The 18,428-nt window shown below is 54.0% G+C and overlaps 1 protein-coding gene across 2 annotated transcripts; it reads right to left on the bottom strand.

The window, feature by feature from the left end:
* Positions 1-238: 238 nt before the first annotated feature.
* MVK (mevalonate kinase) lies at positions 239-18,407 on the bottom strand. 2 transcript variants are annotated; one of them, XM_033098196.1, is made up of 11 exons: positions 18,282-18,407; positions 17,259-17,350; positions 16,263-16,410; positions 14,628-14,772; positions 12,391-12,546; positions 9,870-9,973; positions 9,192-9,237; positions 5,402-5,492; positions 4,882-4,998; positions 1,554-1,707; positions 239-542 (listed from the first exon to the last, which is right to left on the bottom strand). In XM_033098196.1, the coding sequence occupies exons 2-11, from the start codon at positions 17,334-17,336 to the stop codon at positions 391-393; spliced, it is 1,191 nt and encodes a 396-aa protein (XP_032954087.1). In that variant the 5' UTR covers positions 17,337-17,350; positions 18,282-18,407; the 3' UTR covers positions 239-390. The 2 variants fall into 2 exon arrangements, with proteins under 2 accessions (XP_032954087.1, XP_032954088.1); XM_033098197.1 differs by lacking the exon at positions 239-542 and adding an exon at positions 2,132-2,271 and having other exon boundaries at positions 1,560-1,707.
* Positions 18,408-18,428: the final 21 nt, after the last annotated feature.

Here is an 18,428-nt window from a genome sequence, read left to right on the forward strand (position 1 = left end):
CTGAGCACCTGCCAGGTCAGCCAGGGAGTTGGCGGTGAAGGCAGAGGCCCAAAGCAGGTGGGTCTGGCAGAGCCTCGGGGAGGACAGGAGAAAAAGCATCTCAGGTCTCAGGTCTGCAGTCTCAGAGGACCCCACGCTACCCCACTGCCAGGCTGGCTCAAGAGAAGATAGAACGCAGACCATGTCTTTTGGGCAGCCCAGCCCACTGCAAGTTCCAGTTCCCACCACTGGGACTAGAGGGGCACAGCCAGTGGGAGGGACACCACAGGGGGCTGGGCTTCTCTGTCGGTGTCAGGAACTGGGTGCCCACTGGCCAGCACAGAGGCCAACTCCCGCCCCCAGAATAATCCAGCAACGCGCTTGGTGGGGCTGTAGCAGCGTGGGCTCACTTCAGAGGCCATCCAGGGCTTGCCGGACGGCGGCATCCACGGAGGCAGCCGAGTGGACGGAGACGCCAGGGGCACCGATGCTGGTTTCCCAGCAGTCAAACCCGTCTCTGGTCAGCTCCTGCTTCGTGGCCTCCACCTCTGGCCCCTCCAGATCTGGGGGGAGGGAAAGCCACAGGTCACCCCTGACACTCATCTGCTCCCTTGGAGAATGTCCGCCCCACTCAAGAAAAAGGTGGGTTCTAGAGTCACATGGAGCTGGCCTCGTCACGTATTGGCTGTGGAGCCTCAAACAAGTGACTTCTCTCTGAGCTTCAGTCTTCTCACCTGACAATGGGGCTAATAACGATACCTTCTGCTCCAGTCACTGTGAGGCTTACAAGGGATCATGCAGATCAAGTGCCTGGCACGGCTGCACCTGGTACACCGTCCATGCTTGAGAAATGTTTTCTCACCATCGTCACTGACCCTGAACTAGGACCCAACAGTCAAGGTCTGGGGCAGTTAGGATGCAGCGACTTCCTGGGGCCTGGGAGTCTCACTGAGGGTGAGGGGAGGCCTCAGGGGCCACTGTGGGCTTACTGTGGGCAAAGTGAAGGGGGAAGGCAGGACAGAAAAAGGAAGGAGAGGTACAGAAGGGGGACTGAGGGAAAGGAGACCACGAGGAGTGGGCAGCGAGCACCGAAGGAAACGGCGGCGGGCGGGAGCTCTTAGTCCCAGCTCCCGAGAGCGGGGTTTGCCCTTTCCCCAAAGACTAAGGGGAAAGAAACTCTTGTTTTGAAATAAGGTCAGTTCCCATCCTGGCCACATCAAGAAGGGACAGTAGAGGGTCTGAGGCCAAGATGAGTGGTGACAGTGTCCTGGTTATTTCTCAGGCTTGTGGGAGGCTTGCAGGTAAGAAGGTGGTAGAAACAGCCACCACGAGAGGAGCCCCTACCACCCCGCAGCCCTCTGCCAGGCTCTCTCAATGTATTTTTCTCCTCGAATCTGGGGAACAATCTTATAATCTAGATGTTAGCATCCTTAGTTTACCAATGTTAGTAACAAAGGCTCAGAGAGGTTAATAACTTGCCCAAGGCCACACAGCAGAGATGAGACTTATTTACAGGCCTCTTCCTCCTCCCAAGGGAAATGCCTAGGCTGGCAATCCTGCCCCCCTCCCCGTACCTGGCCTGAGGAGAGTGATGCCACAACCACCGCCACCAGCGCCAGTGAGCTTGCTGTGGAGTCCATGGGCCCTGGCCACTTGGCAGAGCCGGTCCAGTGAGGCGTGACCCACACCGAGGGCATTCAGATGGTGCTGGTTCATGTCAATGAGCTCCTGGAGGAGAAGATTCAGTCTGCTCCTGCTTGGCCTGCCTGAGGTCGAGGTCCTATGCCCGCCCCACCCATCTGACAGATGCTGGTTTGGGACAGCAAATGGCTTTGACTATCCAGCACACCACTGTCCCTCTCTGCTGGCAAAAGAACTTCTCCTTCCTGCAGGAATTCCCATGTGGCTAGGATAGAGCTGGTAGTGAGCGTCCCAGGCCTGGCCATGGAAGCCTCTGGCCACGGTGAGTGGTCAGGGAGGGGCACGGGGGCCAATCAGGGTTTCCTCAGCCTCTTTCCACTAGAGCTGCTACAACTGGTTGGGTTCAGAGGCAAACGGCCAGAGTTATTTACCCCGCACAGGGTCACAGGTTACATGGAAGATGGAGAGCGATTTCAGACTAGGTTGTTTGGGCCCCTGGATATAGCCGTGCCTGAAGCTGCTGCTCCCTTTGGTGTTCTCAGTTATGAGCCAATAAATTCCTTGTCTGCTGAAGCCTGGCTGAGATGGATTTCTGTCATTTACAGGAGAAGAAGTCCCACGTAATATGCCATCCTCCAGCTGCCTCAGGTACTGACATTCAGAAGAAAATCTCACGACAACGAAAGCACAATTTTAGACCATGTCTGATCCAAAGCATGCAGGTGATAAATAGTTACCGAATGAACAAGTGCAGTTAGCAAAAATAGCAGGAAAGAGGCAGCCGAGTAAGAAATCGCCCTCGGACCCAGGGAAGGCTGTGTCAGCAATACCCCGGGGCTCCACCAAGGTCACACACAAGCGGGGGAAGAGTTCAGGTTTCTTTGAGCATGCGTAATACAATTCCTTCTCTTCTGAGGAGCAAAGGAGATGCAGGGGGATGTCAGGAAGCTTACAGCTGCCACTGCCCGGGCAGCCCTACTCACATGTCATTCACTTCATCAGTGTTGGCCAAACGCCCAGCACGCGCCGGCAGGCACCGTGCTAGACACTGGGGCTGTAAGAATGAGCACCCAGCTACGGTCCCTGCCGTCGGGAAGTTAAAAGGTGGGCTCTGGAGTCAAGCGGGCCTGGGTTTGAGTCCCAGCTCTGCCACTTCATGGTGTGTGTCCTTGGACAAGGTCTTTCGTTCTGAGCCTCAGTTTCCCCCCTTATACAGGGATGGTAAGAGGATCTGCCTCATTGCCGTGAGGGTGAAATGAAGTGAGCTTTCCACACAATGCCCGGCATGAGGTCAGTGCTTGGCAGACATCAACTGCTACCGGTTAATTTTACGGGGTAATGACCCTCGTCCCCATTTTACAAAGGAGGAAACTGAAGCTGAGAGAGGAAAGTGACTTGCCTAAGGTCACCGGATGAGTAAGGAACAGAGCTGGCGCCAGAGGCTGGGGCTGCCTGAATGGGAAGCTCGTGTCTGCCCTGCCTCCGGGAGCGCCCTCGGCATTCCTGCTGCCACCCACTCGCGCTACTGGGCTTGACAGCGCGCAGCTCTGCTCCAGGCGGCTGGGACCCCGGTGCACCATGAGCACTGCCAATCACCAGCTGTCTGCGGAAGCCCACCTGGCTCTCCTGCCCAGGGAGGCAGCAGGGTGGGGTCAGCCTCCCCCCAGACGCCTCCTACCTCCAGCACTTCTGACAGAGGAGCAGACAGGCGTGATGGCCCGGTGGCAGCCCCAGGTGCCTTTCAATGGGCCTGAGGGCTGGATGTGAGGAAAAACTTCTGGGGGCCTCTCTCTGCGCCTGAGCGCCAGGTGTCATGCTGCCAAGGCAGGTTCCAGACACCTGTCACATTCTGATCCAAAATCTGTCAAGGATCAGACGACAGGCTGTGACACACGAGAACAGCTCGCTGGTTTGAGCTCAAAGCTGTCCAGGAGCCGAGGTGCACATTTCAGCGGCTGCCACAGCCAAAAATACACACAGTGTATAACCGACGAGCTGTTCTGTATTCTCGGGGGCTCAGCGGGGTGCACTGCAGGCCATACTCTATCATTATTAATTTCCTGCTCAGGACGACCGTGTTCCCTCCTTCCCACGTGAAGGGAACTGGGAGCCAGCGAGGCAACGGCTGCGGCCATGAGGGCAAAAACGCAGGAACTGGGTGGAGTCCCTGTCCCTGGCCCATAGTAGGTGCTCATTAAAGATCTGCTGACTAAAGGAATAAGTCAGTCAGTCTGACCCCGGCTCAGCCACTCCCTAGTCGGAAAACCTTGGAGAAAGTTGCTCTTTAGACCTCAGTTTTTATGTCTGAAAAATGGGGGCAACAGTAGTAATCAAATGAGAAACCGTTTGTGAAAAGACGTAAGAGTAGCAGCTTCCATTCAGTACAGGGGCTACAGACTCAAACGCCTCCAGTGGGACAGGGAGGCCCCAGGCAAAGATTATAGTACCTGCGGGTTAATACACAGAGAATGGTGGTGACTGGGGAGAAACGGCCACCACAGGGGGCCCCTCTGCACCTCCAGCTGACTGCTGCTGCACAGCCACTACGTGGGGCTGCCTGATCCTGTGGTTCTTCAAAAGAAGCCAGATGGCTTTTTAATGTCAGCCCACATTTACTAGGCCAGATGGACCGTGTCCGAGGACAAGCCTGGGCCCTCTGGCTTACTTACTGAGCTGGTGTTTCCTCAGGCATTGTGCTGGTACGTCACCCCTGGGACCTCCCTGCATTCATTCTGAAGGCACTCCGGGGGTGGGTGTGGGGCGGGGAGGCAGCATTCAGACCTGGGCCTGACTAAATCCAAAGCCTGAGGTCTCAACCTCTACGCTAGAAGGGTAGTGGCCAGGGTAATGACGACGAAAGCACAGTCTTAGGCCACGTCTGATCCAAAGCATGCAGGTGAAAAACAGCTACCGAATGAGTAAGTGCAGTTAGTGCAAACAGCAGGGAAGAGGCAGCCAAGTAAGAAATCACCCTTGGACCCAGGGAAGACTGTGTCAGCAATATCCTGGTGCTCCTGAAACGCATGACCCCAACCTGGCCCATCGCGCTTTCCCCGAACCAGGAACTGCCCTCAGCACTTTCTTGTATCCTCTCACTTAATTACCTCAGTCACCTGGAAAGAGGCTTAAAAATGAAGGCATGCTTGCTCGTGTGTGCACGCACAGGACCCCGCCGGGGATTCTGAGCGTAGAGATAGGGGAGCCGCTGCTTTGGACAGTGGTGTGGGTGAGTGACCCCGGATCCCGGAGACAGGCTCTTACTTCCAGCACGAGGTAGTGCTCTGGGCCCGGGGCTGCCGCCATCTCCCCCAGCACGCGCTCGCACTCCACGGAAATGGCATCTATGGAAGTCAGGAGAGGGGCCACGATCCCTGGGAACTGGACGGAAAGGAAGCGAGGGCCGGTCAGGCCTAGGGGCAAGCAGGACTGGACAGCACCCAGGCAATGAGGTGGAGGCAGAAGGTGTCCCCATGGCCTACACCTACCCTCTGAGGAAACTGCCTCTCCTTCCGGCCTGAGCTCTGCCTTGCCCAGCTGCCCAACACATGCGGGGGTTCTTGGTGCGAAGCCAACACGTCTAGTGAGCCCTGTCCCTCTTCCCAGCTGGTGGGTGAACAGAGAGCGCCTCCCTATCTGCCAAAAGTGCCTCCCCACGAGGTGGAGACCATCACCTCCTCCCACCCTCCCTAGTACCAACCCACGGGGCACAGGGAGCTCTCCCCCCCAACCCCCCGTGACAGTCGTGACCCTGCCGGCACCCCCCCAAGGGTGGAGCAAGCACCTTGAGCAGTCTGCTCCGGACACTGGCCACCAGAGTCTTGGTGCTGCGAGGGATTTTGGTGTTGGTCAGCAGGATCTTCAGAGCCGGTGGCCTGTGGGGTGAAGGGGGTCCCCAGTGAGCTGAGGATGGAGGAGCTGGGTCAAGGGAGCTCAGCTCCCGAACCCCCAGCCCAGGGTGCCTGCAGCCGGCCACAGCTGCAGCTCCGCTTCAGCCCCTGGGCGGACGGACACGTCCCTTGGCTCTTCACTCACTCGCTCACTCACTCGGCTCTCACTGGGCACCTGTATGTGTTGGCACATGACAGGGCCCAGCACAGCTTGGAAGTGATGGAGCATGGCATGGCACATTCTGGAGTCAGCAGTTCCAAGGCTCTACAGTGAAGAGTACAAGGGGCCGAGGTTCCGTCATATGACCCCGCTCCCCCGGGGAGCTCAAGTGGACGGTGCTGGAGATTTAGAAAGAAAAAGCAACAGGTCCTGGGATGGATCGTGGGGAGGGCATGCGGGGAGGGAAGATACCCAGATTAGCTTGAGGGAGGGCAGCTTGTGGAGGAGTCGGGCTCCCAGCGTGCTGAGCCCATTCCTGCCCTGCTTTGAAACCAGAGGTGCTTAGAGGGACTCAGTCAGCCCCGCCAGGCTACCCCAGGTGAGAGAACAGAGGGTAGGGAAGGCCACAGTAAGCCGGCTCTCCAGCATGAGCCCGTTGTCCTCACCTGCCCTCTGAGCTTATAATCCCTCCTAAAGCCACAATCCCGACTGGCCTTGTGGCTAGCTGCCTTCGGGGACTGCAGCCCCCATTTCTTGTCATCCCAATCTGCCCTTCAGAGAGCTGCTGGCAGGGACAGAGGGTGGAGAATTTGGATGAGCTCTGGCCTGAGATAGCTGGCAATGGACAGACCCCTTGATACCTTTCTTCGCTTTTCTTTTCACAGCTCAAGATTGTAAAATCCAATAGGACTGGAATAGGCTGCTAGACACCTCCTTGATCTCACCGCCCATAAGCCCATGAAATTAATATCGATTCTCAGCCTTGGAGGCGGCTCTTGGGTGTTTTTTTTTTCAACTTTACAAAAGATGAACAGTCTATTTGGCTTTTCTCTTCCCTTTAAACACAAGCCGTTCCTCCAAAGAGCAGCACATTCTGGGAGGCCACATCTTGATCCACTTTGCAAACAAATGCATTTGTTTTACGGAGAAGCACCCTGCATGGTTTGAGGGCAAAAGGGCTCCCCTGTAAGCCAGCACAGGGATTAATGTGGCCTGGCCTCTCTGCCTCGCAGAGAATCTGCCATCTGCTCGCCGTGGCGCCCTGCAGCCAGAAGTGAACGGTTTGCTCTGTGTTCCCATCCATCCACCAGGGCGGGAGGAGTTTGGGTACTGCCTCTTCATCTTTCTTGGATAAGTCCTCTGCAAACAGGCCAGCCCCACAAAACCCAGGGCGCCGAAGACCGCCTGTAACCATCACCTGGGGCTACGCCCTGTAAGTGCACGTGCGTGCTCAGCCTGGCTACCTCCCCAGACTCATCTCATCTTCCCTCTGCCCTCCCTGGGTGCTCACTCCACTCAGCCGCCCTGGCCTCCTGGCTGCTGCTCAAAAGGCCAGGCATACTCCTGCCTCAGGGCCTTTGCACTTGCCTTCCTCTGCCCAGGACCCACCTCCATCCTCCAAAGCTCAGACTTACTCTTGTATCTCATTCCGGTTTCTGCTCAGATGTCACCTCATCAGAGGCCTGCACTGATCATCCATCCAACTAGCTCCCTTGTCCACCTTGGGCCCCTCACCCTGCTTTATGTTTCCCAAAGGCACCTAGGACTGCCTGACATGCTCTTACAGAGCAAATTATTTGTTGGTTGTCTCCTCTCACAAAATGTTGAGTCCCATGAAGGCGGGACCTTTGGTTCCCTGATGAGGCCCCAACACCCAGTAGCTGCTCAATAATGTTTGTGGAACGGATGAATAAACTTCGTCAGCAAAGAGCTAAGAACTTTACAGATATCGTTTCTGATTTCATGCTCCCCACTGTATAAATGAGGAAATGGAGGCCTCAGGAGAAGTGACTCATCCAAGGGCACTTGGCTGGCAAGTGGCAGAGCAGGGCTCAAACCCGGCACTGAGGACCCCAGAGCTCTGTCGACCACACCACCAAACCCAGCCCCTGAGCACGTCTCCCCATCGTTCATCTCTTGATTTCCCCTGGTTGGCTGTGCACGTGCCCAGGCCCCATCTTAACTGGTTCTCTATCCTTGGAGCCCAGTTCCATGCTTAGGATACAACTGGCTTTCAGGCAACACTGAGCAAATGAAATGCCACTGCCTCCGTGAAGGCCCCTCCGATCTGTTGCCTGCGTTAGGTCGCCCCCACTGTCATCCACGGCAGACTGAGAACGCTTTGGAAGCCTTCGTTCTGAGGATTATTACAGTGTGACTGCCTCCTCCGAGAGACTGAGTCCTGAGGGGGGCCCAGGCCTCTCAGAACCTTCTGCTCCCTCCCGCTCTCACTGCACGGGGCTTTAGTACACGTGGCAGAGCCAGGTCCCGCCAGGGCCCTGGGGCTCCACAGCCATCGATGCCACAGGCAGCCAGAAGCAGCTGTGCCACGACCCTTAATGGCTCTGCTTCCTCCTCCTGTAGATCAGCGATAGTCACGCAGGGGGATTTTGCCCTCCACGGGACATGTGGCAATGTCTGGAGACATTTTTGGTCTTCGCAACAGGGAGATGGGGGAGGAGCTACTGGCATCGAGTGGGTGGAGTTCAGAATGCCACATAACATCTTACAGTGAGTGCCCAGGACGGCGCCACTATAGCGAATTATCCAGCTCACAATGTCAATAATGTCAGGTTCAGAAACCCAGAGGAAGAGCCTCAGAGAGGCAGGCCTGGCTCCCCGAAGCTGAGACGGCTGGGACAGGAAGCTCCCAGAGGTGCAGGAGTGCAGCACGATGTCACCCGAGGTCACTGAGCCACTCATGGACTGGCCCAGCTGGCCAGGGCAGTGGGTCAGGGTCTGCTGCCCATGCACAAAGAAGACCACCCTGGGGAAAGAAGGTGAGAGCCAGCCCGGGGCCCCTCAGAGGCCTGGAAAAGCCCACTGAGGCAGCAAAGTGCCCTGGGACAAACACCACCAACCGACTTGATCGAGGGTTCAGGGGACAGCCAAAAAGGACCCACTCCTGCTTGTCCCATACCTCATTCCCTGACATTTCTACTCTGAGTGCAAAGAAGATGTTGAATATGCACGTTGGTAATTCCAGTTACTCCAGAGGGCGGCGGTAAAGAAACAAAATGGGCTGAAAGTTGCCAGATGTCACCTCTGTGCTAAGCCTCTCACAAGCTTCCCTCGGGCTCCCGTCCTGGCTCTGCCTGGCGTGCCTTCATTATGGCAACTCTCATGATGCCTGGGGGTGGCTTCTGTGTGCATGTCTGTCCCCACCCGCTCAAAGCGATGTCCAAGCTTCTCCTTTATATCCCTCACTCCTAGTACAGTGTCATCGGGAACACAGTAGATACCAACTCTTGTTTGCTGAATGAATGAATGACTAAATGAGCAGTCACAGGTCTGGGGGAATAGCCACGTTCTGGAAGGAGACTATGCATGATGTCCCCTGTGCTGTCTAGGCAAGATTCAAAAGCTGAAGTGGAGAAGGAAAGAGCAGGGTTTCCTCAGGGCCCCTGGCCTGTGAGGGCCACATCGGGGGAGGGGAAAGCCCAGGGACACTTGTCCCACATTACGTAACAAAGAAACAGAGCTTCCCCTCCGGAGCAGCCATGGGGAAGGTGCTGCTTAGTTACCTCTTTAAGGATGAAATCTTTCCTTGTTGGTACCGGAGCGCTCCTCCTAAAGAGAAAAACCAGCAGGTCAGAAAAGCGACGGACCTTTGCCTCTTGGGAGAGAGGCTGGATTCAGGGCAGGTTTGTGTTTTGTCCCATTCATGGGAACAGACTAAATACCATAACCTCTCAGCTTCAGCTACCAAAGGCCCAGGAGGGCACGAAGGCACTCCACGCTGCTAGAGAGCTCTCACCAGGCCTGGGTTCCAGGGTCACTCCCTTCCCTCCAGGCTGCCCAGCTCCACTCCGACGGGCCACATGGTGACATGGTGACGGCGGGACACGGGGCTACGTCCAGGTCCAATACGCACGCATCCTCACCAGAGGGGAGCTCCACTCTGTGGTCTGTAAACACCACAGCAGCGGTTCTGCAGCCTTAACTACAGACCTCACCTTAACTACAGGGCGCTCACTGGAGCTGGATGGAGCTTTCCAGGCCCCAGCCCCACCGGACCTGAAATTCAGACTCAGGTGCGAGGCTGAGATTTCTTCCATTCCCTTCAAAACAGGAAAATGCTATTTTTCTTGGAACGCATTGATTCTATTCATCCCAAACCAATAGAACCTGGGCATCTGTGAGAGTTGCACGAATCTTAAAAATAAGAAAAATAAAGAAAACAAGCGTGAGGCAGCACCTACCCCAGGTGCTGACGGCGTTGTCCACTCCAGAGGGGCTCCCATGAATCACCCTCTCCCCCTGGAAGGCCCACTTGTTAATTAATTCCAAATCCTCCTCGGTCCACCTGAAGAAGACACAGAAATTCATCTTTACCGTAGTGGTGAGTCAGGGACAAGGGGTCCCTTCGGGCAGCAGAGGCAGGGGCCACAGGCTGGGCCCGGTGGAGACCAAAAAGCAAAGGGGCTTGGGCCCTCAAACTCAGAAAGAGGAGGAAAAACAAAAACTAAAGCTCAGAACCTCTCCAGCGAAAGCGTGAGCCATACTTTCCCTGCCCTCTGAGACCCTCTTGCCTGGCACTGTGGAGAGAGCCCAGGACGGTTCCCACGGTCTTCCTTTGCCTCTTACTAGCTGGGTGGCCGTGGGCCCACTACCTAACCTCTCTGAGCCCCTCTCATCATCTGGCGAATGGTAATTCCACCCTTCTCAGCAACTAGCCTGCGTAGCAGGTGGATTGAATGCTGGCAGAGCACCCGGCACGGTGTGCGCAGACGGTCGCTATTACTGTAACAGACCCCACAGAAGTGCCTGATCATGAACCACGCCAGACTTGAAGAGTGAGCAGAGCGACGACTGTTTCCCAAAATCCTGCCAGCAGGCCAAAAGCACAACCGTTATGAATTCAAACTCCAGACACCCGTGGTGAGCCCGATTTGCAACACCCATCTCTGGATCTCCCCCAAAGGTTCTGAGAAGGGATGACTGGGCCTGTAGTGGAGGTGGAGAACTGGTGGAAGCAGCCAGAAAAAGCCCACGCACACACAGACAGACACACGAGTCACCCTCTGCCTTCCAGGCTGTTGGCCTGTGGGTAGGTGTCTATTCAGGGGACCCAGGGCAACCGGCCTCCCCTGATCTGGGTTGTAATCAGCGATTAGCAGACAGGAATGAGCAGCGGTCTCAAAGCCTCTGTCCTGAATCGCCATCTACCACAGGGTCAAGGCTGGGAGGCCCCCCAAGGGGTCATGTGGAGCAGCCCTGTGCTTGCAGAGGAAATGGAGCCCCGGAGGGGAAAAGGTGTTGCAAGGCCACGTAGCGAGCTAGCAGGCAAACCTTCCTGAAATTCTGGAAAACCACCACCTCCTGTTACCTCCAGGTACAATCTCTCATTACCTGCTGGATTCTTCCCCTCACAACAGCCACCTGCCCCACCCCTCCACCTTCTTTCCACGCACAGGAGCCATTCCAAGATGACAGAGATGTGACATCAACAGCCCACAGATCCACCGCTGCCACAGGGACCAAAGTGACCTCTGGGCTCAATCTGAATTCAACTATGTTTTAACCTCTGTGCCTCAGAAGAGCAATTACTGGCGGAGACAGAACTCCTACAGGGCACTCAGCGGGCTGGGGAAACAGAAAACCAGTGTTTTCAGAGCCGAGGAAGAAAACCTCAGTTCAAAGCCAGACTCAGGAAGGGGACAGAGAGCCTCAGCCGCAGGCCTGCACATTATGTTCTTTGGGGTGCCCCTGCAGCGGGCACAGAGGGCACAGGAACACCGCTCTGGGTGGAAACACGTGGCTGCGTCTATCCTGGCAGCCAGCACTGTCTGCGCAGCCTTCGGGTGGGCTGACTACACCGGGAGTCAGACGAGACCAGCAGTCCACCTAACACAGCACATCTGGCCTCCGCGTGGCTGGGACCGGAGGCCCCCCAGCGGAAGGGCTCCTCCAAGCCCTGTAGGTCCAGGGACAGGCCTTGCCAAGAAGCTGCCAGGCTGGTTTCTGAGGCCTGATGCACAATTCCTGGGGCGAGGCCCAGGGCAAACTGCGTAACCTCTGTGCTCGGGGTGGCTTCTCCAGGCGTACTCCCTCAGGGACAGAAACTGCCAGCAAGCCTGTCCTGACAGGCCTCCCTGGCTCAGTGAGAACCGCAGAGGTGACGCTCCCTCTGTGGAGACAAGTCAAGGACCTGCAGGAAGGGAGACGCCCTCATCTGACAGACACACCTCCTGTGCTTATCTCTCGGCATGTCATAGTTTCTCCATAACCATCGATACGACCTGGCAATACCTGCCTTGGTCTCAGTATTACCATTTACAGAGGAGGGCACTGAGGCACCCACGGGGGCAGCAGCACGGCCAAGGTCCCACAGCGAGTCTGTGGCAGACGTGGGCCCAACGCCTCAGCTAGCCCACTGCCCTCTACATCTGGGCTCAGGCTCCTTCTACCACACCATGGGCACCTGAACCCCAAAGAGCCATGGTGGGGGGGAGGGGCTAGGGGTTGGGGAGCTCAAGTGGTGTAGCACAGGCGTGAAGAGCTCAGGCTCTAGATGCAGACTGCCTGGATCCAAATCCCTCTCTGTCATCCCTAGCTGGGTGGCCTGGGCCAGGCTGTTTGGCCTCTCTGTCCCTCAGCTTCTTCTGTGAAGTGGCCACACGACATCTCTCGCCTCACAAGGTGGTGGTCAGCCCTCAGCGAGGGAAGCCAGGCTCAGGTCCTAGCCCTAGGAAGGTCGAGCAGGGCAAGGGCCGTGATTACCTGCCGACGGGCTCCTTGTCCTTCAGTGGGTTTGGAATCTCCTCACACGCAGTCAGGAGGGCGGCTGCCAAACACACAGAGTAGGCGGCACTGGAGCCCAAGCCGGCCCCGGTGGGCAGCTCTGACCACACCACGATGTCCAGGCTGGGCAGAGCCCTGAAACACACACAGCAGGGCACAGAGCATGACTGGAAGGGTGGTGAGGTGCCACAGCTGAACCAGCAGCCCAGGCCCAGGACTGGACATGGGCAGGGCCTAACGCCCACACCAGCGAGGCTTTGTCATGACCCTGCTCGGAGCAGGGGCTGGTCCCCCTGCCCGGGATAGCTTTGCACCTCTTCCTCCCCCATGGAATTTCCTACCCATCCTACAAGACCCTTCTCAGATCTTGTTGCCAGTGTGAAACTTCCCATGACCACCCAGAGGCCGTTCCTAGTCCCTCCCTACCCCCTCCAAGGATCCCCCAGCAATAAGCTTTCTCCACGGCAGCCTCATAGCAGTGCAGTGAGCATGTTCATGACAGGATGCGTCTCCCACCGACAGCGTTTCCCAGCGTGTGTTAACACAGGCCTGCTTCGGATCACTGGCAGCTTAACGTGTATTTCCCCCAAGCGAGAACTGTCAAGCTTCATGTTCGGTCATTTCCATTAAGTACTCTTCCTGTTTTCCAAATATAAAATAATACTGAATCTGCCTTTTCAAACCTCACGTGGCTACCTCACCCAGATCAGGGGATTCTGAAATGCACCCCTTCCCCTTCCAGGAAGGAACATATATGCCCCGTTTAAGTTGAAAATGGACAGCAAGTGGACAGCAAGTGTTGAGACATTTATGAAGGTGGCCTCAGCACGGCCCTGGCACCCAGCACCTGCTTAACCAGCGTCTGCGGCACAAGTCAAGGGCTGCCACCTGAAGCTTTCCCTTTGGGTTCTGGACCAAAAAATCACAGTGATAATTCACTATGTGCCAGTTACAGGGCTAGGCCCATTTCATATACAGTTGATCCTCGAACACTGTGGGGGGTTCGGGGCACCAATCCCCACGCAGTCGAAAATCGGCATATAACTTAAGTTGGCCCTCTGCATCCGTAGATGTGAAGCCTGAGGGCTGACTGAGTATTTATTGAAAAAAACCCATGAGAAGTGGGACCGTGTAGTTCAAACTCAGGGTGCTCAAGGGTCACCTGTATAATAGTGCTAATCCTCTAAGAGTTTTCTGAGAAAAAATAAAAAATAAATAATAATAATAATAATAATGTCTAACATTTATCAAGCAACGTGCCAGGCTGCGTGTCAAGCCCTTTAAATAAATGAACTTATTTAACCTCACAAGAACCCTATGAGGTACTATTTAATAGCTCCCATTTTACAGATGAGAAAACTGAGGCTCAGGAAAGGTAAGAACCTCATGCGAGCCAGTAAGTGGTCAGGCTGGGGTGTGAACCCACGCAGTCTGACTCAGCCCATGCTATCACCACGTGACACCTCCTCAACAGGACTGTCACCCCCTAGGCGCTGGCTTCCCTAAGCGCGGATAACCCAGATCTTATCGTAAGGGGTGGAGTGGACACTGGCTTCACTCTGCTAATCACAGCATTTCCCTGGTGCGTGTGGGATGGGGAACAGGCCCCACAGCGAGTCGACGGCAGAGGTGGGCCCAACGTCTCATCTAGCCCACTGCCCTCTACATCTGGGCTCAGGTGCTTTCCACCACACGCTGGGTACTAGCACCCAAAAGAGGTAAGGTGGGGGTGAGGGAGGATTGGAAAACTCCTGGAGGATTAGAAATATTATACAGTTGACTTCTTGAGCAACTTGGGTACGGACATGGCATGGGAGAAGCCACACGGTGGATCCAATCCAAGGATGGAATCTGGCTTGGGTTCTACTGAACTGAAGAGGGCAGAGGAGGCAATGTGGGGTTACGAATGCCAGCGTGCGGGTGAAAGTGGACTGAGCTGACCCCCGGCTCCACCACTTCCTAACTAGCTGCATGGCCTTCAGTGACTCTCTGAGTCTCAGTTTCTCCCTACAAAAAATGCGGACAGTGCCTCTCTCATCGGGCTGTTGTGAATATTATAAGCAGACCATATGTAACGTATCTGTCACGGTGCCTGGCACATGGTGGGACAGCCAATGGCTGTTGTCCCACCTTGTGAAACCTGGAAGGGAGCACGTGCGTTCTCCTGGAGCCAAAACTAGAGAAACCAGGACTCCTTCCCCAGACCGCACACACACCTCTGCTTCCGGCAGATGGACAGGTACAGGTAAAGGAAGGCCAGCACGGCCAGGTGTGTGTGGTCGGCACAGTCTTCACGGACGCCCGCCACCTCCTTCAGCTTCTCCATTTGCTCTGGGGTGATCACTGTGACGTCCCCTTGCTCTGTCACACAAGCACACACAGATGGTTGAGGACCTCTCAGGTGTTTTATAGACAACAGAATGCAAAGAACGGAGCAGCCATGGGAATCTGGATGGGCAAGGATTTGTGGTCCGAGCACCACAACCTGTCAGTGCACTTAAGGTTTTGGAGGCAGGTAGACGGGTTTGGGTCCTAACTGTGTCCCCGCCTGGCTTTGTGGCCTTGAGCATGTGACTTAACCGCTCTAAACCTCAGTTTCTCTCCTTGATAAATAGGGACAAGACTGTCATGAAGATAAAGTAAAATAAATCCTTAACACATCTCTGGGAACGCAGTAAGTGCTTAATTAATACTAGTTTAAAAACACACATATACACAAATGAATGCTACCGTAGCTCAATCAAAAGCCTGGCTTTGACTTGCATCATACATACTCCATCTCCCTACAGTATTTGGGAGTGGCTGGTTGTGGACTGATTTCTTATGGGGGACAGGGAACAGTTAGGGATAAACCCCTGGAAGAGTCCCACTTGCCCCATGCTGACTGAGAAACACCATTCCAAACAAGGAGGCATTGGTCCGGAGAGGAAACAGCAAATGAGAACAGAACACACGCTCCAGTTCTAATGCAGGTGGGGACTCCGCTGATTAAAAAACCTTGCCTGCGTAGGAGTGGACACGACATTCCCAAAGCTATCAAAAATGAGCACGGAGGTCTTTATGTATGAAAGGCACTTTCAATATACTGGAGAAGAAAAAGAGACCCACCCATGTCTGACGAGGTTACATGGCCCGTTCCAATTTTAGTCAAAAAACAAGATCTCTCCCTATCTCAATCTATCTACAGATAATAATCCGGCAGGATTAACACCAAAATGCTTAAGAGCTGTCAAGCGGGTGGGGACTGGCAGGTGGTAATAAGAAGTGCTTTGGTTTTTTTTTTTTTTTACTTGCAATGTTCCAGTATTGACTGTATTTTCCAACAACAAGCATAAATTACTTTTATTTTAAATGATTTTTAATTGCACAAAAACTCAATACATTCCCCTTGTGAAAATAACACCACAGAAGGAAGGCTCCCTTTGTCCACTCCTGACCCCTGGGAGACCCCCAGAGGTAACTCACCACTCAACAGTGTCAGCTGGACGTGTACCTTTCCAGCCATCTTCTATGCATTGACATACATACTGACACTTAATCTGTGCCATTCCTCCTCATAGCATTCCTGCTGTTGTGCATCTCGTGTTCTTTCACTCAACAGTAAGCCTCAATAATCTGTTTACAACAGCCCACAAAGACCTAGTGCATCATTTTACTCTTTGAAATTAAAAAATACGTAAATAAATAAATCAGTGAAGCTACTTGTACACGGTCCGGAGAGAAAACACCCCCAGAGTGGCTGGCCTCTTGCACCCTCAGGACAGCTTGGAATACCTAGCCAGCCATTATCTTTCCCCCTCCGTTCAGGGCCCACGCTCTTCCCATACCTGGTTCCTCCTCCCTGCACTTACCCAGAAAGCTCGTGTCCAGTCGCTGAAGGCTGGCCACATCCCATGTTTGCTTGATGCCAATGTTTGGTAAGTTGAGGCCCACTTTCCCACCGTTGTGGGGTTGAAGCCGGAGGAATGTTCTCAAGTTCAAGGCCACAGCCAGTGCTACCTACAGAACATAGGGCAAAAGCAATAAGCCTGAGGGTGAGTGGCAACAAGTACGACTCCTGTCTTAGGGAAAAGGGGCCAAGGTCACTGTGCTAGCACAAAGGCCACTTGGACCCATGCCTTTGGCAGACCAACCTTGGCATACTTTCCCACTAAGCCTCCGCACTACCACTACCAATCAAGAGTTAGTATCTACTTACATTTACTTTTCCTACGCAAAACTTCAGAGGTTCCCAATACCAAGGACTAGCTTCCCCATAATCACCATGTTTTCAAAGATATATATAAGTTAAGAACATAAAGAATGACAGAGATGAGGAATGGGAAAAGCACGAGCTTTGGGTTCAGACAGACTTAGGTTTACTACTAGCTCTAGCAAGGTGTAAGGGACCTTGGTCAGGTCAGCAATCCTCTTCTAAGGCTCAACCACCACATCGGTAAATCAGCATTAAAAGTTGAACCCCAGAGGGTAGTTGTACGAGTGAAATGAGATGATGCACGTTTCAGACTCCTTTGCTGAATCCTACTCATCTTCCCAATTTCTAAATGCTGAAAGACGCCGAATTCAGTCCTCAAACCTCTTTTCTTCTCCACCGAAGCTCACTTACCAGGTGATCTCATTCCACTCGTGGGGCCTAACCTATCACCCTTTTTGCCCTCTTATTGAGTGGGCGAGAGAAGCCTTTCAGTGGGCATAACTCCTGTCTTTCCGATGCCTGGCTGGGGAGAAACTGACCTCCCCTCTGATCTATTCCCAGGCTATGCCTCAAGGCTTTCTTTTGTCTTCTTTTAAGATTAGGAACAGGGAGGAGTGGTGTCCAATCCTTGAAGGCTCTGGGGGCCTTTTACCTTGCCGTGGACCACAGCATGCTCTCCATGAAGGATGACTTTCCCTGGAGCGGACACCATCAGGGCTTCTGACAACATGGCTCCTGGGACTCCTGAAAGCGAAAGTCAGAGGGAGGATGGAGGGTCCCCAGATCTTAAAGATCTTAGAAAGTACTTAGTCCAAGCTCATCGTTAGAACAAAAAAGGCAGCTACCTCTTAGCACTTGCTACATGCTCAAAAGGCAGCGCAGTGCAGTAGTTATTACAGTTAACTAGACACATCAGAATGATCTGGGTTCAAACCCCAGCTCTTCTACTCCCCGGTGATGTCCTCTTAACTAATTCACTGAAATGGCTATGAACCTGTTTTCTCACATGTTATACGGGGACAATAACTGTACTTGCCTCAATAGGTTTAGGTAAGTTAAGTTAAATAATGCAAGGGAAACACTTAGTGTCTAGCACATCATAATCACTCGATTACTGATAGCTGCTTATTACTGGCTCTGTTCTTGGTTCCAGCTTTCATTACTACGACTATGAAAGGGAGAGATTTAAGTGAAATAGTGGACCAAAAAAGAACTTTCTCCTGGACATTGAGGCTATTTCCAATGTGTCACAATTATAAACAGGTTGCAGAAAACAGCTATTACACCTCTTTCTGCACATGTAAAGGAGGATCTCTACAACAGAGTCCTAGAAAGTCACTTGCTGGGACCACGGGTGTGCGCGTTTTAGATTTTTATAAATAATGCAAAATTACCCTCCATTTAAGGCTTTATGTGCATTAATTACCTGAGTATAACAAGAACTGAACTTCACTATGAGTTAAGTACTATCGTGATCCCCGTTTCTCAGCAGGGAAACCTATTGCTTGCCGGAAGCTCAAAATCAAGTCAGATTCGAAGTCACCGATCCCTCACCTCAGAATGGATTCTCAGAGTTGGGGAAACTAAGCCAGAGAAGCCAGTCGCCCATCCTAGGGTCGTCCTGAGTCTTAGCTAGGACCTCGCGCCACCCGACCCCGCGACCACGGCCTCTCACCTGCCGCCACCGCAGACCCTAAGCACCGGAGACCGAGCGGCTCCAGGACTCCATCTCTGAGCGCCCCGGGGTGGGGAGGAAACCTTTCCTTTCTCCCAGCCAATCAGAGCGCGCGATCCGGAAGTCCCTTTACCAATTGGCTTGAAC

Source organism: Rhinolophus ferrumequinum, chromosome 25, assembly GCF_004115265.2.
Source record: "Rhinolophus ferrumequinum isolate MPI-CBG mRhiFer1 chromosome 25, mRhiFer1_v1.p, whole genome shotgun sequence".
NCBI classification, from domain to species: domain Eukaryota; kingdom Metazoa; phylum Chordata; class Mammalia; order Chiroptera; family Rhinolophidae; genus Rhinolophus; species Rhinolophus ferrumequinum.

Coding starts and splice junctions, on each gene's coding strand:
- MVK (XM_033098196.1), bottom strand. CDS start 17,336: ATGTTGTCAGAAGCCCTGATGGTGTCCGCTCCAGGGAAAGTCATCCTT. Junction 16,411..17,258: donor ATGCTGTGGTCCACGGCAAG/GTAAAAGGCCCC, acceptor TATGTTCTGTAG/GTAGCACTGGCTGTGGCCTT. Junction 12,547..14,627: donor TCCATCTGCCGGAAGCAGAG/GTGTGTGTGCGG, acceptor TGTGTGTTTCAG/GGCTCTGCCCAGCCTGGACA.